The 21,538-nt window shown below is 45.4% G+C and overlaps 1 protein-coding gene across 1 annotated transcript in view; it reads right to left on the bottom strand.

Annotated features, from left to right (window-relative positions):
* The window catches only part of NPC1 (NPC intracellular cholesterol transporter 1), a 47,709-nt gene extending 35,012 nt beyond the window's left edge, over window positions 1-12,697 (bottom strand). The window contains exons 1-3 of the mRNA XM_030842645.2: window positions 12,515-12,697; window positions 1,736-1,858; window positions 708-814 (exon numbers count right to left, since the gene is read on the bottom strand). Of these exons, the coding sequence (XP_030698505.1) occupies window positions 708-814; window positions 1,736-1,858; window positions 12,515-12,571 (287 nt within the window). The 5' untranslated portion in view covers window positions 12,572-12,697. The remainder of the gene's footprint in view (window positions 1-707; window positions 815-1,735; window positions 1,859-12,514) is intronic.
* Between the last annotated feature and the right edge of the window lie 8,841 nt (window positions 12,698-21,538).

Below are 21,538 nucleotides of genomic sequence, written 5' to 3'. Positions count from 1 at the left end.
TTACAGATGGTTTTTCACTCTATATTGCCGATTGAAAATCTGAGAAGAAGCTAAGTTTCCGAGTGGACACCGACTTGTGCCCTGTCACCTGCAGTGACACCTACATAGAGAAGCACATGTCCTTCCCATCCGCCTTTATCAGGGTGCTCAGCATGCTGATCTAAAGACCACCACCAGTTGGTTCTTCTGCACATTCGAGAACTGCTGGGTAAGCTTAGAGAACATGTATTACGAAGCCCTTTTCACTGCCCCGGTCACACAGAACACACTGGATGGCAAACTAATTTTGACAAAACCAGCCGACTCTGCCAAAACAAGGTTTGAGCAGTTACCAAAGGCCGGCTCTATGAGGCCTGGGTCACCATAGGAAGAGAGAACCACGCACAAAGCAGGGGAGGGAGGCAATGCAGAGGACTGCACGGAGGAGGGTCTCAGGTCAGAGAAATGGGCAGGAACACCTCTCTTCCCCAGAGCACGAAGAGGCTCAAGTCTGAAGGGACCCAGACCCCAGTGCAGGTCCCCTTTGGGATGAAGACATCTCAGAGGAAAACCAAGTAGCAACTCTGAATGTAAAGAGAGAACTGAGTCTGATAATTATTACTTTATCAGAAGTTACTGTTTATTTCTGAGAAGTCATAAGATAGCATTCCTAAAACAAGAGCTAACTTTTAAACCTATTTTTCCTGCATGCCTGGCGGTCAACCCACCTGGACAGAAACTGCAGAGGCAGCTGCAGGTTGTCTTTCAGTGTCCGAAGCTGCTGAACATCACAGCAAAGACTGACGTTGCCGAAGAAGAACCCTGGACAGAGTTCCTTTTGGGTGAGAAAGCACGGACATCAGAGGAGCACAGTTAAATAAGGACAAGCATTCCTCAAATATAAGACCATTTTATTCATATCGCCCTTTTTAGGTACACAAGGGTGAGACACCTATATGCAAAGTGCTTGCAGAATTCTTTTAAAAGGCTATCATATATACTGTTTATAACTAAGGATTCACAGAAGTAGAGGCAGTAGAGGCATTTTAATTTTTTTTTCTAATTGGGAAGCTCACTTTCCTCCCTTGACAATCATTTTACCTCTTTTTAGGTTATTTGGTTAAGTTTAACCAGAATGCTATTTACTCTTTCCATCAGCACTCCAGGGAATGTCAAATGCCTTTAATAATTCTGATGAAAGGAGTAAATCCAGGTGACCCGCTATCGTGTCAACTGTAGCCTCTAGGACCAGTCTTTCCACCTGGATATTTCCAGTTCTTTTCTAATATCCCTGTGTATCAGGGATGGTGAAAGAGACAACAGGAAACAGATTCCTGGTAGCAGCCAAAGTTCATAGGCTCTTGGTGGAAACCGGAGGAATCACTAAAGTGAACAGAGAACAAGGGAGTCACAGCCACTTAGCAGCCTCGTCCACTCAAGTCCTGAAATCTAGGAACAAGAAGAGTTAACTTTGAGTGTATTTTGAAGAAGCTGCTAAAGCAACATCTGAGGTACCAAGATCAGTCCCTAAGTAGGAACCTGATAATGGGAAACTTTATGAGCAAGGTATAGTAAGCCCCCCAAAATCACGCCTCTGGAGTTATGTTATCTTCTTTGTGCTACAGATAAGAGTTTGGGATGAGAAAAGCCCATTCATTTCATCTCTATCCCCACCCCACGGTAATATTTAAGGTATAATTGCAGAGGATCTCTGATTAGCATTTTGTGTTCCCAACGCCCAAGACAACTAACTCACCTGCACCAGGTCATAGCCGTCCTCTGGCAACGGCTTTGGTAGCCCAGAATATCTGCAATTGTACCTCTTATCTCCAGATGCAATTCCACATTCTCCATACCAAACACAGGACTGTGAAAATACCTACAAAAGTCAACCCAAAACTCGCTTCATTAGGGCCTCAGGGATAACACAAAGTTCAACAGCAAAGGGCACCCACTCAAGCCCCATTCACAGAAGCTTCCAAGGTTACCTGCAAAGCCAAGTAACAGCAAGAGGCACTGGTTAGTTTAACATTTTGACAAATATTAATTAAAATAGACCAAAATGGACTTGTCAAGTCAGTCAGCGAAGGAGGTAACAGAAATTCCTTATTTACATGATTTCTACTTCCTTATTATTTATTAATAAGAGGAAGCTACAGTTCCACATAAGAGTCACTAACAATCAGTGTAGAAGAAAGCAAGATAGTATGTGAGTCTGTGATTACTAAGGCTCTATTTTTGCACATCTGTATAAGGAACTGTGTCAGGTCTAAATAATGAAAGATCATTTGCGTATCTGTTAAGGTTAATTAATATCAGCACACCATGAGTAATGTGAAGAAAAGACCGTAAGGAGGAGAAGAATGAATACCTTGTCCTCGAGATTTAAGTAAAAGGCAAGAAATGTGCTCACTTTAAGGAAAATCCCCTCAGAATCTTAAAAACATAAAACCTCTTGTGTAAAGATTTCTCAAGAGCCACTCCTATTCCCCACGTGAGTCACACGGTGGGGTTGGGGGGAGGAGGGCACCATGTGACTCATCCCATCAGCAAGGCCACCGAGCTCCACCAAGCTGGCCAGGGTCACGGCCGGCATGACCCTGCAATCAGCTATCGTGTAGGGAAACAGGGACTGTTGAGAAGCAACCATGGATCCCAAGATACCTGTTGGAAAAGTCATTTTAAAAAAATCGGCATAGAAGCAAGAGAGTGAATTCTCTCCAGGGGCAGTGGCACGTGGGCCGCACACTGCAAGGAGTTATGCTGGGCTGTGTTGGTCGCCGGCATCAAGACACAAATCCCACAACAGGCCTTGAAAACATGAAAGGAAAAACAGGCAGGAGGTTGAGGGGTGTTGAGAGGAAATCTAAGGGCCCAAATGACTTGTCTCTGAATTCATTCTTCAGATTTTTTAAAACAGAAATTATGACTTACCCCATCTTGTTTCATTAAAAGTCATATGTTTAGGCCACAAGGAAGGGAAATTATACAAATGAGGAAGCAACAAGCATTTAACAACACCACATCCCAAACCTCTGGCAAGAAGTTGCAAAATTCCACCATTTCTATATAAGAAGACTCATAATTATGTCCATAAACCTAGCGAATCTAGAGAAAGTACTGCCCTTTCCAAAACTCTGGGTTTCCCACTAAAAGGTCATTATCCATCTACTGAAGTTTGAAAAGGCAAATAAGCTAAGGAGGGGTGACAACTGCTGATACTGACCCGTAATTTACACACAAGGGAAACGTCCCTTGGACTCCCCCTCACAGAATTCTCAACAGACCAACAGGGCAAGCAGGTCCCGGCCAGGGGGCACTCTGGCACGTCACCCACAGGAGTGGCAGGAATCCAGTCATAAAAACGCAACTCTGGCATGACTAACAGGACGGATATCTGGAGTCTAAGTTCCCCTTCCTCAGCACTTAGCACTCTACGGGAAAATAAAGATGACCCAATGCTGTTTGGTCCCTATTTACAAGATCATCCTTTATAATCTACACCATTCGTTTCAAAGCAAAGTTGTTTCCACCCACCAAATAGAAGAGATGGGGCGGGGCGTGGGGTAGGGAGGAAGGGCTGAGGGTTGAGCTTGAGGGGCAGGAGATCAGGAGTCCTGGGTTCCTCAATAAATGTTGAGCCTGGCTGCACCTGGAGCAGGTAACCTGGCTGAGAAGAGCAGGAGTCTCCCACCTGTGAACTGCACTCAAAACCCCGCTTACGTCACAGTTCTGGTGTGAACACTGAATGCGGGAATAAAGGAGGAAGTGCTTAGGAAACTAGAAAGCACTACCACTCAAACGTAAGGAATTATTCTTAATGTCTTCCAACTGTTTGGGACCTCACCAAAGAGGATCCAAAGACCTGAAGAAAATAAACTGCTCGTGGTTTCTTTGGGGCCAGGAAAAAACTGGGCTTGAGTCACTACTCTTAGGTTTGCTTTCCCAAGTCACCTACCTAAAGAAGCATGAACCGGCGGGGCCCAAAGGTACTCACAGGCCACTCGCTGTGTGCCAGGCACTGTTTTAACTGTTCTTACATATTAACCCAATGAATCCTTACAACAAATGCACGAGGGAAGTTTTTTTTTTTGGCCACACCGCACGGCATGCGTGATCCTAGTTCCCCGACCAGGGATGGAACCCGTACTCCCTGCAGTGGAAGCGCAGAGTCTTAACCACTGGACCACCAGGGAAGTCCTGGGAGGTGCTATTATGCCCAATTTACAGATGAGCAAACAGAGGCAGAGAGGCTAAATAACTTGTCCCAAAGCAGCAGAGCCAGGATTCAAACCAGAACATTCTAGTTCCAGAAACAGACTCTCAATAAGATATAATCAACCCTATAATTAAGGTCCTCCCTCAAGGGGGTCCATCATCCATCCCTTGTGCAGGCCGGTGTGCCTGTGTACTCACTCACACGGCTGCACAGGTGGGGAGGCCTCTTCCCCACCTCGAGTCTCTCTCCCCGACTCCCCTCGGCTCACCTACAGCTGAAACCCGAGCATCTCCTTCAACTGCAGGCCCCGCTGGTGCCGAGGCCCCTGGGGACCTCCACCACCTGGCTTCCTCCTCACCCACGTGTTCAACCTCATCTCTGTTTTGGTCCCTTCACCTGCTCCTGCCCATGAAGCTGCTCCATTTCACCCTCCCGCTCAGTCAGACCACCCCCAACTCCTCTCCAGCTGCACCTCCAACCGCCTGCTGCACAGCCCAGGTGCTCAAAAGGAAACCAGTCTTTCCTCCATCGCCAGGCCCTCTTCATCAGGGGCTCAGGCCCAGGTACCTTTCCCACCAACCTCCCAGGAAGCCTCGCCGGTGCAGCCTCCCTCACCCCTTCCCCCCCAACCCCTTCCCTGCGAGCCCACAGCCATCCTCTGTCCACCTCATCACCTCCCACCACGTGGTCTGCTCCCATGGGGGTACACCACGCCCACGGCACCCAGGCACTGGATAAGGGTGCCCCTGTCACCTCAATCCCGCAGCAGATCTGTGAGGCTGCCACTAAAATAACACCATTTCACATATGAGGAAACTGAGGGTTACACAGGTAAAGTGACCCATCTGAGGCCACATCTGAGAACGGCAGAGCCAGACCCGACCCAAGGCCTGGCTGGTTTGGAAGCTGGAGCTCTTACTCCTTATGCTGCACGAGGGTCACCCCTCAGCGGACCACTGACTAGGCTGAGCTCATCTATGCAGCCCGTCAAGAACCCAGCTGACATCCGAACAACTGGGGTTTCCAGGCTCCAAAGTGCCACGGCCCAGCGGTCGGACTTTATCAACGAAGACAACGGCTCACCTCAAGATCCCTGGGAGATGTCCTGGAATGTCAGGGCAGCACAAGCCGACACCAAGACTAAGGGCACGCCGAGCAATCAAGGGCTCAGGTACAGGCCACGTACTTCCTTTCTCAGGGAAGCAAGGTGTCTGGGTGAAAGCTGCCTTTGCTCTGATACAAGAACAACTGGTGCTGACTTCACACCAATGATACTCACCTGGGGAAGGACATATCCTGCCCGATACTGAAATAAACCCACCAAGGCTGGAGGTCTGACAGAGCCCAAAGGGCACCAGACGGCACGTGAGCTCAGCTCTAGAGATGGACGGTGGTAGTTGCACAACATGTGTTGTACCTAACGTCCCTGAACTGTACTTTAACTTAAAATGGTCGATTTTATGTGTATTTTATCACAATACATGAGCTCGGATGCCCTTCACCATGTAAGAGAAAAGCCCAGTGGCAAGGACTGCAGACAGCACATTCTTGGTTACACTGAGATTAAACAGAGAAGGGTGACCGTCAGTTGAAACACCATGGGTCTGAGCGTCATGCGACACAGCCAGAGTCTCTAATAACAGGTGTTGTCAAAGCTCCACTTGGGGTCAGTGGGGGACAAGTTCAAAGAATGATGATTCTTCACAGTTCATCTCATGGGCACTGACCAGTCTTACAGAGCTATTCATGACCACAAGAACTGTCTTATTTAAGCATTTAAACATTTTACTGATTCCTAAAATGTTAAATGAGTGTAGATTTTATTTTCCTTAATTACAGAGCACCCACCCATCACAAATATTCAAACATTACAGGTGTATATGCGATAACATTGGAAGCTCCCCCTTACCTCTCCACTGCCACCCCATTCCTCAGGTTTAACCAATGCTAACTTATTAGATCTAGGTCTTCCGGGCTTTCAATTCCCTCCCACAGGCAAACCTGTAGAGATATATCCACGTAAACACACACAAATGCAGTAACTTTTACATAATCTCTACTACCTTCCGTGACTGGCTGTTGACTCTACCTGAACTGCCTCTACATTTATTTCTCGGGGTCCCCAAGGCCGGACTCCAGCCCTTGTCTGCCCTCCCTTGTTTTCTCCACACATTTCAGTCCACCCCCATCTCGGAACGGCCTCCCCGTTTACAAGCCTTACCCAAGACTCACTGCCTCCACTAAATTTAACTCTGACTCCTATCACCTGGATCTGGTCATGGTGCTCCCCCGTCGGGTGAGCTGTCCTGGGGCAGAGGCAGGTTGGCCCCAGGCAGCACCTGGCTGGTGCTCACGGGCATCCATCCTCACTGCTTGAGTCAGCAGGTGTCCTGCACCCAGAGCTCAGGCGAACCATTTCTCTGTGACTTACATTCCACAAGCTCCCCTGGGGATCCACCAGGACACAGTGGATAAACTTTTCCTTAGAGGACCAAATATTAAATATGATAGGTTTGTGGGCCCTAAGGTCTCTGTGCTACATACTCAACCTTGTCTGCTGTAGCTCAAAAGTATCCACAGACAATGGGTAAAAGATGGGCGTGGGTGTGTCCCAAGAAAACTATCCACAGCTACAGGCTCTAGCCAGGTCATAATTTGCTGGCTCCTGCTCTAAGATCAAGGAGAATTTATGAGTATCACAAAGTTGTGCATGAAGGCAGAAGTTGCAAGAGTATTTTCTTGCCTAGGTCTCGAATGCCCTGTGAGGCCACAGAATCCTAAAGGGCAGAGCCCAGGTGTTATACTTCCTTTGAAATTTTCTATAGTATCTCATCCAGTGTTCACTCATTCAGAAACTGTCAAAACGTACAAGATGAGTTAAAGGAGCTTGACTGGATTATGTAAGAAGTTGCTTTGGCTTTAACCCAGAATTTAGTAGTGACAAGCCTAGGCTATCTCTGCTTTTAAAGGTTAGGCCACATGGTTATTTCACAACATGCTCTAGAGTTTAATTATTGGATATATGACTGCACAGGGAAGCATCTTTCAATAATAATAGGAATAGTTCAGGAAAGTTAAAAAAATAAAGCCCCTTCTGTTACGTGTCAGCAACTCTAGCAGCTGCTAAACAGACTCTAATTGGGAGCTCCCTGAAAGCACATCTTATCACATGGAGAAGCTCTGAACATCAGCAACAGAATTCTATACTCCAGGGTGAATATTAACTCATGTTCAAATGCTTAATGAACATCAACTGAGTGCCAGGCACAAAGTTGAGTGATTTCTCCCTCATTGCCTCGTTTATTTCTCAGACACCCCATGGAATAGTAGTATCACAGAATTTTACACGTAAGGAAACTGGAGCTCAGAGAGGATTCTCTGAGGTCACATGGCTCATAAGTGAGAAAACCAGTAATGAGAAACAAGATTTTGAATGCCAAGTTAAGCATTCTCCCTCCTATTCACCTCCATACCCACCCCACCAGCTGCTGCACTGTTCAAACTTCAGCTCAGTTTGTACATGGACGTATCCTTAGATTGTGACAATGTGCTAGGGATGGGCTGTCCCCTCCACTATCATCCTACACAGGTGTCCCTCTTTCCACACAGCCTTGTTCAGCTGCAGGACTAATGACTACCATTTACATACAACGCTAGGCAGCTGTCAAGTCCTGACTCACTTTCTCAGGACCAGTGACTGTCCTCAGCCCCAGGCCTGTACCTGGCCATCCCATGCAGATGCAGTGCAGGGCCTGGGCCCCTCACCTCTGTTGCTGTCCTGGATGAGTAAAGCTCACGATGGAACCTGGAGACACACCCAGCTGCAGCTCTGGCGAGGGGTGGAGCTGAGGGGCTGGCCTGGCCAGTCAGGATAACCCAGGAGGCGGTGGCCCAGAGAATCCTGTCCAGAGATTAAGCTGCCTACTGTGTCCTTTGGGGTCAGGTATGCAGACCAAACAAATATGACAGGACATTTGGGGTGGAGGCTGGTCTACTCTGACTTTTATTGACGGAATTCTCTGGAACTCTGTTTTATAGCCAACCTGGGGTAGACATATCCACATAACAAAGGATAATTTGTGTGAGCACCAGGAACGCCTTTAGATGGGTATTTTAGATATATTTTTCGAGTTAGATGGGCTCAGCCAATCTTCACTTTACAGATAACCCCTCCAGCTTGCAGTTTAACTAACTTGCCCAAGGTCACACTATTAGTTAGTCTTAGACATTTCTGAGCTCCCGCACTCACAAGTTTGAAAAATAATCCAAAAGCCACAAGGCTAAATCAAAACCATGAAAGTGGATGGGGGTGTATACTGTCCGCAGGTGTTTTCCTAAGGAATGTTCACACAACGTGACAATTGAACCAAGGGTCAGGCCAGTAGGCTAAATCCACCCCTGATCTATCACAGGCTTTTGGAGAAGCCACACTGGAGCCAGCAACATGCCTTGAACGTTACTGGCCAAGTAGAACATCTGCCTAAACACCCATTCAACAGAGCTTGCTAAATATGAATAACCTGGCAGCAATATTCTGAATTTGAATAAAGCAGAGCCCGGAAGTCAGAAGACAGTGGCTCAAGCCCCAGTCTGCCATTTACCAACTATGACCTTGAGACAAACTTCAGCCTTAATATCCACATCTGTAAAACAGGAAAAACAGCATCACACCTATCTTAAGGAGTCTTGGGAGGTTAAAACAAGACCAAAGGTGTCATTGCAATGGAGTACTATGCAAAAATTAGGTAATTCCTTTTTCCTTAGTCTCTTGTAATCCAGGATGCCATTTAAAAATATTGAGATAATTTACATACCATAAATTCACCATTGAAGTGTACAGTTTAATGGTTTTTAGTAACAATTGGGTAACTTTCCCCCCTATTTTCTCCAGTTTTCCTTTCATCCGCCCAGTAAGCATTAATTCACCCTCCAACACTCAGCTCAAAAATGGACTCCCCATCACATTCTGTCCCTTTATTAGAGCACACTTTTCTTTGCATTGTAATTTTTTTGTGTATCCACTCGTCCTCCCATCAACTATGAACAAGACAGGGATAGTAACTACTAACTTTTACATAGCACTTTACAGTTTGTAGACAGACCACTTTCTGCCTAGGTGATTCTTTCGATCTACTAGTGTATCCTACATTGCACTCACTTCACATTTATGAAATTACTGAATGACGGTAATTTGAGTTCCTCTGTGGCCCAATTCTAAAGATTCCCTCACAAATCCCCCAAGAGCACACTTGCATCAGAGAGAGCAGGGGTTTTTTGGGTGTGTGTGTATGTGTGTGTGTGTGTGTGTGTGTGTGTGTGTGTTTTAAAGTTTTCTTGCCAAAGCAAATATTCTAAAGACTGAAAATAACAAGCATGTTCCAAGCAAAGGAAAGCCTGTCGGGCCACCGTTGATCTTTGCAATCACGGAGACAACAAAGGCAAATCCAATTCTGACCTCTAGTAGCCTCGGAATGCCTCACCGATCTTATCCCCTCACCCAAATCCATGAAGGCCAATGATTTGTTGATTCAGGCCCTGCTGGAGATGGTAAATATAGTTCTTGCCCTCAAGGAGCCTGTAGCACGGCAGTTCATTCAAACAATATTTCTCTGTCTTTCCACAAGCACCCTGAGGAGTAGGTGAAGTTGTTAACCCCATTTTACAGAGGAGGAGACTGCCTTTGCCCAAGATCACTCCTGGTAAGAGGAAGAGTCAAGACCCACACCAGGTCTTTTAACTCCAAGTCTTGTGCCAGGCCGTAAACGCTGCTGCTGCTAGAGCAGTTTAAACAAAGATTGAGAACTTCAGAGTGAAGGCATTCTAGTTGGGGGAACAGAATAACAATGTCACAGATGAAGATGCTTTTGAACTGGGCCTTGGAAGATGGGCAGGGTTTTGACAGCAAGTAGTTTATTTGGCTGGAGAGCTGGTGCCCTTCACAGATCTGTGGGTGAAAGAGCAGACGAGGCACCTGAGATCAGGTTAGAGACGGCCCACTCCAGGCTTCCGCACAGGTAATGTGTCATCTGTAACACACCCCTGAAAGCACCCCTTTTAGGAGGAGTGGAGGGAGGGGAAGGGTTACCCAGGAAAGAGGATTCTTTGTTCTGGGTAATATGACAAACACTGAAGGAATACAAAGACCTATTCAGCAAGGCGTTTTCTTTCTGCCCACTTGCTAATAATAAAAAGCCTCATTTTCCCTTGATTACTTATGTTAGTAAAATAACTGATCACAGCATCAATCAAGGAATGGGAGAGACTGGGGAAGATTACCCACATTCGCTCCAATTTCAGAAAGTTATTCTTCAATGCTCTCAGGCTGAAAGATTAACCCATTCCCCATCTCCTCAGGAAAAGCAGTTTTAATGGCTTAATTCCTACCCAGGCCTCATTATGGTGCAAGTCCCTCAAGAAAAAGCTTATAAATATTACAGTCAGGAGAGATGCGTACTACTTCTCAAAACTGCACACATTATTTGGATGAGCACAAGGTTTAAAAACCACGCAGTCTTAGTAATGTGATTTCATCATCTGTAAAACTTAAAAGTTAAGGAAAGCAAAAATCCCCCACCCCACAAAGGTATTTCAGACTTTGTGAAGGACAGTTAGTCTGCAATTCCGTGACAGAACTTTACTGGTGCTCAGACTCAACCCAGACGAGCTGCTTATCACTGGTGAGAATTCTAAAAGCAGGAACCGCCCGCCCCCCCCCCATCACATCTCAGGTGTAAGGAAATGCAGGTACTGAAAGCCTCTGCAAACATGAGGGAGCTAATCTTAAAAATATCAACACGAGGGTCTCCAGTTCATATTTGCAAACCCTCTCAAGGCTTCCAGGCATCTTGCAAGAAACTTGTGACCAACCCCTGACCTATCCCAAAAGTCCTAGGAGGAGAGGCACTCATTTACCATCAGCCCTGGCTGCTACCTTGAGGTAAAAGGATTTCAGAGATAAATTAAAGCTACTTAACCATGTGAAGCCTGCCTGTTAGATCCTAACCTAAAACTCTCGGGAAACTGAATAGCTGTATTTTCAAAGCAAATAACTGCTGCTATTTCTTGAGTTTTTACTACAGTGATGCGATCCCTCCAAACATCATTATGCATGGAGGGACCTCAATAACTGTATGAGGAATTGCTTATCTTCAGAAAAAGTTAGGCTTGAAAGAGTAATGAGCCCAAAGCCACAGAGCTAGCAGGCGGTCTACCGGTTGACCCCATTCCAAAGCACCTCCCCGAAACCTGCTTTCCTCTGCCTCCCCTCCCCACCAGGTGTGTGCTCTTCCACAAGCCCACACCCCTGGCGACGCCCACACGCACACACAGGAGGCCCTTCCCGGTCAGCCACACCTACCCCCCTGCTGAGAACTATGCAGACGTCTCAGGAGAGCTTTTCCTGGTGCAGGAAACCCCTCGATCTGCCTTGCCCTGGGACTCACTGCCCCCTCATCACTGACACACCTACGAGTGGGCACGAGAACCTGGGATTCCCATCCGGATCTGGTTTAATCAGCACGAAATCCTTAGACATCCCTCCGGACACCCACAGTTTTAAAGGATAAAACTGTAGACACACAAATAGCAGCGAGGCGCTCATGCCCAGGGCTTCTACCAAACCAGGGGAAAGCCGACCCAGGGAGTTCCAGGCCCCTCCTCTCCACGGCTGGTATGGCGAAATCCAATTAACCCGTGCACCTGTCGGCCTCAGCTTCTAGAGATGTAAAGGGAGTGGGTAAGAAGTAACTTGCACTCTTTAGAAGACCAAGCTGCCTTCTGTAAAGTACTTAGGGCTGTTCCAATCTGGGGCCTGACGGATTGCTAACTTTATCTCCCCTCCCTCCTTCACCTTTAGGGGAGGAGGAGAAGAAATAAAGTGGTCAGATCTTCTAAACACATTTACAAAGAATCCGCGTACCTCTGGCAGCATTAAGGGGGGAAAGGCAGGTTAAATAATACGAACCCTATTTCCTCTCCGCCCATGTTCTTCCTCCTCCCTTCACCCCATACCCTAAATCCAGAAACGAGGTGACCACAGGTGAAAGGAGCTCCAAACAGGTCAAATAAGCAGCCCCCAGCTGCCACCGTCTTCCAGACCACAGGGAAAACCGCGTGGCCGGAGAAAGGCACCGGGGAGCTGTGGGGGGACCTCCAGGGGCTCCATCGCTAGACCAACTTCCTCGGGATCCGCTGGACCCGCGGCTGCTCCTCTCTGGGGCCGGGGGCGCCTGAGCCTCTGCACAGCCCGCAGCCCTCCCCGCCTCGCGGCCTCACCACGTCCCCCACAGCCTGCCCGGGTCGACGGCGGCCGCTCACCTGCGCCGGGCAGAGCAGCAGCAGGAGGAGGCCGAGGGCCGGGCCGCACGCACTCATGCTGCCCTGGCGCCGGGCTGCAGACGTCAGCGAGGGTAGGCTGGCAGGCTCCGATCGGCGTCCGAGTCTGTCGGGGTCTGGCGCCGCGTGAGGGAGGGAACAAGCGCCAGCTGCGGCTGATTGCGCGCGCAGGTCAGGAATGACGATGGCGTCGTCGGCTCCTCCCACTTTTGGGCGGGGCCGCTGCCGGCACTGCCTGGACCCGCCCTAGACCTGTCCTGGGGCTGGACGGGCCCGGGGTGGGGGGCGGGGCTAGTCGGGACCCGACCGCCGGATCCCACAGCGCCCTCCCCAGTCCCAGCTCGGCACTTCTCCGTCCTGCGGCGCTTGGGGGCGCAGCCTCAGGCCAGGGACTCGCAGACCCGGGCCCCTGAGCATATCCGGGAAGGATACTTCTGGAGCTGTCCCAACGGCGTGTGGTTTGGATGGTTTAACTCCTTTCTCCCCTTTTTGTCTTTCCTCGATTGGAGACGGTGGGCGAGGTTTTAGCACATGGGATTGCGTGCGGACTATCTTCCCACTTAAGACCCCACTTCTCAGCGGGTCCAATTAGCACCCTAAGCAAGTTCTCCTTCCAAACCCAGTCACCCAAAAGGAATCCATGCCTGGGCACTTCTAGCAAAGCGGGGGGCGGCGCCACGCAGTGGCCTGACAGTGTTGTGATCCGAGAGCTCCACGGGCAGTGCGTGGCTGTGGACGATGCCTCAGAGCTACCCAATCTCTATTTTCTGTCCTCTCAGCCCACTTTTGGAAAAGCGCTAGAACCGCACCATCTGCTGGCGGAGCCAAGCGTGGCAGGGAATGTGCGGACGTCAGAAGAGCCCGCCACCAGCCCGGGGGGAGGTTTGACCCAGAGGTGGGACCAGAGTCCGTTAAGTTCTAGGTGAAGTGAAGTAACAAAGATAAAGAAGCGTCTACGTTTTTAAGTCTTACACTTATTATAATCTTTTTACATTTATTTTTGTTATATGTATTTCTGGTAACATTTTCCTTCCCTTATTAAAACCACTCAGAAGCATCAGTGATTTCCATTTTGAAGGTAAGGAAATGCATGTATGTATCTCTTCTCCGCACAGTGGAAGCCAGTTTACAATGAAAAGACTAAATATCCATCTGTAGCAATAAACAAACCCAGTGAAGGTAGGACCATGATGCAGGTGACATTCCCATCCCTACTCTACAAAGCCTCTGATTCAGTTACCAATTTGCCTCCCCACCTCCTCAGCCCTGAAATGTCCACCTGTCTGGCTGGGCACTGAAACTATAGGGATTCCCTCTGGACCTTCAGCCATGACGACCCCCTGGCCTCAGGCATCTGCTTGCTCTCAGGCGCCTGGTGCTCTCGCTGATGATAAGGTAGTATGCTTCATGCAGAGATACTCAAATTGTTGTCACTGAACCAGCTGGCAGCACCACCACCTGGGAATTTGTTAGAAATGCAAATTATGGGTCCCACCCTGGACCCACCGAATCAGAAAGCCTAGCGGATGAAGCTGCCCTTTGTAGTTTAACAAGCCCTCCTGGTGGTTCCAATTCACATTCCAATTCAAGAACTACCTCTGTAATGTATTCCCTGGATCCTGGTGGGTTAGTTACCCTTCCAATATTAGCAAAGTCCTTATGGGGGAAACAAACAAACAACCTTTACTAAATAATTGACTTGAATAAAGGTAATTTTAAACACCACATGAAACATTTCCGGGATGGGCAGAAATTTTGATACCCAACAAATTGTCTACTATTCACCAAAATAGTAACTAAAAGATCTTTTAGCTATATATTTTTTTTCTGGTTCTGTTTTTTTGTACAGCTTTGACAATATCCAAAAGGCTAGAATATATTTTAAAAATAAACTATCATATTTTGAAGAGAAATTTGTTTTGCTGATAAAGTAATCCATGCTCATGGTGGAAACTTTGAAAATACACAAAAGTTTACAGACAAGAATAAAAAAGTCATATATAATTCCACCATTATGGATAATCTGTGTCACATCATGGTGTATTTTCTTCTTCTCTGAAAATTGTTTTCACTCATAAAGAAAAAAAGTTGCCTGCCATCGCAATTCTACAAGGATTAAGCCTTTAACCACTGCAGTTGCTAATGTGTGCACCCTGAGGGGAATTCAGGATGGAGAAAAACTGGAAGTATTCTGTGCATCGGATATACTGACCACTAGGTAGCTAAGATACGTAGCTAAGGAAAAATTTCAAAAAGACCCTTAGATTCTTTCATCTTCCCCTACTTAGAAAAGCACTAAAATCATTAACTTGAAATGTCCGTTCTTTGTGATTAGCAGTGATCTTTTTATGCTTGATTACAAGTTTTTTTCCAAGCAGAAAAGTTCACATACATCCTGGTTCCTCCCTTACCTCTTTGGAGCAGTTTCTCAGAGTTCTCTGAGAGGCTGTCTCCCAGGCTCTGGTCCTCAGTAAGGTCCCCAAATAAAACTTGACTCACAACATTTACATTGTGCGTTTTTTTAAAAATATAGATTTATTTGTTTTTGGCTGTGTTGGGTCTTCGTTGCTGCCCATGGGCTTTCTCTAGTTGCGGTGAGCAGGGGTTAAAGGGGCGGGGGGGGGGTGGCTACTCTTCATTGCGGTGCGCGGGCTTCTCATTGCAGTGACTTCTCCTGTTGCAGAGCATGGGCTCTAGGCGCGTGGGCTTCTGTAGTTGTGGCTCGAGGGCTCTAGAGCACAGGCTCAGTAGTTGTGGCTCACGGGCTTAGTTGCTCTGTGGCATGTGGGATCTTCCAGTGTCCCCTGCATTGGCAGGTGGATTCTTTACCACTGTGCCACCAGGGAAGTCCTACATTGTGCATTTTTATTTCAGTTGACACATGGTTGAGGTCCTAAGAGAGACTTTTTGTTTAAATAATACTCAATACCACTGTCATTATAAACCCCATTCAGCATTGATTGCATAAAAATAAAGGACAAAACAAGAGGGTCAATGAAATTATTACATGTATGCATCTTTATAAATGTGCAGAAACATCCTCCAGAAAACACCTATGTATTCGAAAACATGTACGTGAATAATATATGGATGGGCTTTTTAAACAAGTGGGAGCATACGGTATACAGTTTACAGCTTACTTTTTTACATTTAGCAATATGCTTTTCCACCTCAATACTTTTACTAGCTTTATGGATTTCATTGTGTGTATATGATGACATTTCTGAAGCTAGCACTGTAGGCCAATCTCAGAGCTGTGCCTAAGTCAGTGAAATAGAGTTCACCACCAAAAAGTATTTCAAAATGACTTAAGCCTCAAAATTGCATTTCTGAAACATGGGAAGGGTTTGTATATCTCTAGTAATATTGTATAAATTCACCTTTCTTTTTCTTATGCCTCCTCACATTCCTGAGCTTGTCTGGATTCCACAAAGCTTTGCATCTTTCTGTGCCCTCTGCTTTCCTCATGGTATTGCATCACGGAAGTCTAAAAGCTATTGAACATTTTCCTTAGGGAGAGAGATGAGAACGTTGACCCAAAACAAATTTCTTTTTACCTAGCAGATGGAAGGGGAAGGCTAGAAATAGTCTGTTAATAGTTTTTGATCCATTACATAATTTATTTAATCAATCTCCTGTTTTATGTTTGGTTTGTCACTTTTGTTACAGGAAACAGTGATGCAGTGAACATCCTTGTACCTAAAACTTTACAATCATGTACAAATAGAACTGTCGGAAAAATGTATATATTGTTGGATCAAACGAAATGTGTATTTTAGTTTTGATTATTGCCAAATTGCCCTCCAAAGAGATTGCAATTGACACCTTTGCTAACAACATATGGAAGTACTTGATTCCACCTCTTTGCCAACACTTATCTTTGCCATTCTGTTAGGTGAAAAATAGTATCTGTGATTTTAATTATTTTGTTTCTTATTTTAAAAAATATTATGATGCTTTAATTTGTATTTTATTAATTATAAGTGAGATTAAGAATCTTTTCATACACTTATAAATTTTATTTCTTTTTCTGTATTCTTCATTTTCTGTTAGTTTTTTTAATATTGATTTGTAAAAACTATTTATTAAGAAAATTCACCTGTTGATATAGCAAATGCAGTGCAGAAACTTTTACTAATTTACTAGTTTACAGGGTTATAAAAAATTATTCCATGTTTTCCTTTAGAGTTTTAATGATTTCATGAAGATATTGATCCATCTGGAATTATTTTGCTGCAAGGAGTGATGTAAAGATCTGGCTCTCCACCTCCCCCCAGAGCCTCAGCAATCAGATGGACACCTGCTCTTCTTAAAGTCATCACTGGTTCTTGTGTTGCCAAATCAATGACAACTCCTTTGTTCTCCTCTCACTTGGCCTCTTAGTAACATTCAGCAGATGATCACATATTCTTCGTAAAACATAGTCTTCTTTAACCCTCATTCTCCTGGGTTACCTCATTGGCTAAGCAACCACTGCATCTCATTTTCTAGACTAGGGATGTGATTTGAGCAGGATATTCATGTTAATAAAATTTTATTCCAGTAAAATAACTTTGAGTTCTTCTAATATAGAAGCTTTTTTTTTTTTTTGCTGCTGCTGCTGCTAACTTGAAACCTGCAAAGTAGGCAGTGATTCAAGTGGTCAAAGAAAAAAGAATGCCTAACCTCTGCACAGATTGCAAGCTTGCCTAGTTTCTAACTTGGAGGCTGAAATTCAATAATAGGAAATGAAGATAGAGCTGGGCCTTTGGGGTACTACTGACTTAATCTGGTGATACCTGAGACCGTTCCTGTTGGACTCAGCATGTCTTCACTTTGCTCTTTTTTTTTTTCCACTTTTCCCTCCTTGTATTAGTCAGCTTAGGCTGCCGTAACAAAATACCATGGACTGGGTGGCTTAAACATCCGGAATTTATAACCCACGGTTATGGAGACAGAGAAGTCAAGATCAAGCTGCCAGTGAGTTCTATTTCTGGTAAGCCCCCGCTTGCTGGCTTGCAGATGGCTGGCTTCCTCATTGTGTGTTCACATGGTCTTTCCTTGGTGAACGTATGTGGAGAGAGAAATCTCTCTCTTCCTCTTTGTAGAAAGTCAAGGAATCCTATCGGGTTAAAGTCACACCCTTATGACCTTATTTGACCTTCAGTACCTCCTAAAACCCTGTCTCTAAATAGTTACTTTGAGGGTTAGGGAGACATATAAATTTGGGGGAGGACACTGTTCAGTCCATAGCACACCTCCTCGTGCTCAGGGCTGGGCTATGACTTTTGTTGGCTCTAAGTGCCTTTGCCTTTGGGGGCCCCTCCCTCCTTAAACAAAAACACTTAAAATTATATTTTACAACTGCATTTGGTATGAAGATGGATATAATCCAAGCTAATTTCATTATTATATATTTATTATTATTATATTTTTATATTTTTCTTCTGATTTTAAAATAAATTGATGTTAAAACATTTTATGAGACCTTGAAAGTGTCGGGGGCCCTAGGCACTAGGCCTACTGGGCTTAATGGAGAAGTCGGCCCCACTTTTGTAGACATTGTAAATTTTGCTAACAGACAACCCCCAAAAAGGTCCAGGAAGAGCAGCTAGAGCTGACTCTAAAAGCACCACCTGTAGACAGTCGGAGGATGACCAGTTCAACACAGGGAACAGGAGAAGGTGACCAGCTCACACCTGTCTCCCTCTGTCCGACTACACACTGCGAACACATTTTGGTGAAATATAGGAGACCTTGAGTTAATACTTCTGCCAAACATCTAGGGAGTTTCAGGTTGAGTGTTTTTGACAGCCTCTTTTTGGTAATAGACTTTTTTCTTTTTTCTTAATATATAACCCATATATAAAGTATATAAAACTTGCCTGTACAGTTCAATGAGTTCTTACATATAATATACTTATATTATCTATTACTTGATAACCAATTATCCCAAAATGTAGTAGATTACAAGAAGAAACGTTTACTATATCAGAGTTTCTGTCAGCCAGGGATTAGTGTGGTTCTGGGTGGTTTTGGCTTGTGAGGTTGTGGTCAAGATGTCAGCTGGGCTACATCATCTGAATGCTTGACTGGAGCTGGAATATTTGCTTGCAAGATGCTGCTGGCAGGAGGCCTCAGTTCCTCTCCGTGTGGGCTTCTCCACAGGGCTGTTGTGTGTTCTCAAGACTTGCAGCTGGCTTCCTCCAGAGTGAGTGATCCAAGAGAGAGCAAGACAGAGCCTCAACTCAGTGGCATGCCATCACTTTTGCCATATCTGCTGATCACACCGAACAGTCCTGATACAATGTAGGAGGGGGACTATACAGGGACAAGAATTCCAGAGGAGGGGAGCATTGGGGACCTTCTTGGAGGCTAGTTACCTCAGATCCATGTAGCCATCAACCAGAGGAAGCCTATAGAACATTTTCAGGACCCTCATGCCTTTTCCCAGTCAATATCATCCCCTCCTCCAACCAAAAGACAGCCACGATTCTGACTTCTATCATCATAAATTGCTTTTACTGTCTCTGAACTTCATGCAAATGGAGTCATATTCTTTTGTGTCTGGTTTCTTTCACTATGTCTGTGAGATTCATCCACATCACTTATAGCAATAGTTCATCTTTTTTTATTGCTCAGTAACAGTCCATCGTATAAAAATACCATGGCAGACATTTGGATTGTTTCCAGTTTGGGCTATGATAGAGTTGCTATGAACATTCTTGTACAGGTCATTTCTTTGAAATAATCCCTCAGTTCTTTTGGGTTCTGCAATAGAGTTTTAAAACTCCATACTTAAGCAAGCCAAATTTTACAGACATCTTCATTTAAAATAGCTTACAGACACAACTCATGACTTCAGTGTCAGTGGTTTCTGAGGGTTCAGGAATGGGTTATTTTTGGTCAGACTTATGGTAAAGTATTACTCACCATACTAAGGATACTTGAATTGGTGATGAATCCAGTCATGGGTTGCGGTGTAGCTTACACTCGCGTAGGATGCTATTAGCACGGGGATACCTTGAAACATGGCTGTCAGTGGTTTTCACTTGGCATTCCCTGATCTGGAGGATTCAGTCACATAATACAGTTTCCCTCATCTGGGGTGGCTTTTGGTCTTATCTTTCCTAAAATAGGGAGTCTAACTTGTAAACGGAAGACTTTTCTAAGGCTATTCTTTAAAGTTCAACTGCGAGAAATAGGAACAGTAACAGCATTTCCTAAAAATTAGAGGGTTAAATTCTAGTGAGGGAGAGAAGAAGAGACCAGCGATGGGAGAAGTCATTCTTTCTGTTGCCAGAGATAAAGCTGAAAAGGCTTCTAATAAAAACTGAAGATCTTGGGAATCCCCTGGCAGTCCAGTGATTAGGATTCGGCGATTTCACTGCCTGGTTGGGGAGCTAAGATCCTGCAAACCTCAAGGCGTGGTCAAAAAAAAAAAAAAAGCCTGAAGATCTTTAACTTCCTTTAATTGTTAAAATGTGACTTCACTTATATTTTTAAATTATCTTAAAATATTGCCAAAAAATAAGGGTAAGTCACCAGGAAAAGATTCTAAGACTTTCCAGGCCCACTAATGCATAAATTATTTAACTGAGGACTAAGTACAGTCAGAGAGCTTGGAGAAAACACCTCAGTTAGTATTACTGGCTTCTCTCATTGTGTTTGGTAAGTTAAACAGAGTAAAGAGACAGGCCAGTCTCTCAGTCAGAGGAATGTGAAATAAATTATTCTAAATTTGCCCAGAGAGCATAGAACATATTTTTTGTCTTATTTCGTTTTGATTTTGGTTTTTGATTTTCTCCGTATTTTGAAGCACATGTAAGTACATGGGTGTGAGCTGATGAGGGAAAATGGCACGAATCATCATCACACGGTGTGAGTCTGTACATAGCTGGGTCTCAGCATGGTTCTACATGCTCGTTTTTTAGCACCTTCTCACAGTGAGATAGAACTCACTAATTAAGACCAACTGACCAGCATAGATAAGTGTATTATCTTGCACTTTACCAAGAAGGTAGTAAAACATTAACTCTCAGGCACCACACAGATCCCGTACAAAGTTCCTTGCTGGTGACAAGCAGAGGTAGTACATTCTGATGGCTGCCAACAATTCCTAGAAAGTGTTAGGAGTGGTTTCAAAAAACAGTTCTACCAACAGAACTAGAATCATTTCAAGTCAACCATTTAATTTATCATTAGCGGCAGGTCCTGACCAGACCCCGTGCTTTTCCTCTCCAACACAGGGCCAGAGTTCTTTGACGACTGAACAAGCTCACCAAGGGCAAGGCTGTGCAGCAAAGGAGGTCTGGAATTTGCCGGCCCTAGTGTTTCATGGCCACACTTCTTCATGGCGTTTGTTGCCTGCTCTCCTCTTCTTGAGACTTTCTCCTCCCTTGATCCACGTTTCACTTCCCACTCCTGTCCATTTCATCTCTTCTCCTTTGCTGATTCCCTTCTTCCTTCCAATTTCCTTCTCAGCTATTTCCTCTCACCAGAGTCTTTCTGGGGGACCTCATTTGTCCCATGACTTCGACCATCACTTCTACGTAGATGATGCCCAGATCAGGAAGAGTCTTGTCCTAAACATTAAGCTGCTATTTCCAACTGCCTTCTGGAGTCTATTTCACACATTCTTCAAATTGAACGTGTCCAAACTCCCTCTCCCTCTGTCCCCACCCCAACCCTGCTGTTCTTTATTTCCTAGAGAAAATTTCACCATCCTCCATGTAAACCTCGTATGTGGGAAAGACTTAGCACAGCAGACCTGAGACTGCTGTCTATAGAAAGTCTTGCTTACAAGGTTGGCTGCTGGCTGGCATCTGGACTCTTGACTGGCAAATCGTTCCCTGCACTGATAGAAAACTTTCCCTAAGCGATAATGGCTCACGGTGCCTCTGCTGTCTACACAGACAATGTGGTTTATGCTAAATGCCTGATTTCCTTCTGGAATTCTGGCAAATGCTAAGGCAGAGGGTGCCTATGTGACTAGCTCCCAGTTAAAAGCCCGAGTGAGTCTCTAAT

This window comes from Globicephala melas, chromosome 13 (assembly GCF_963455315.2).
Source record: "Globicephala melas chromosome 13, mGloMel1.2, whole genome shotgun sequence".
Classification (NCBI taxonomy): domain Eukaryota; kingdom Metazoa; phylum Chordata; class Mammalia; order Artiodactyla; family Delphinidae; genus Globicephala; species Globicephala melas.
This window is presented reverse-complemented; position numbering and strand designations above follow the sequence as displayed.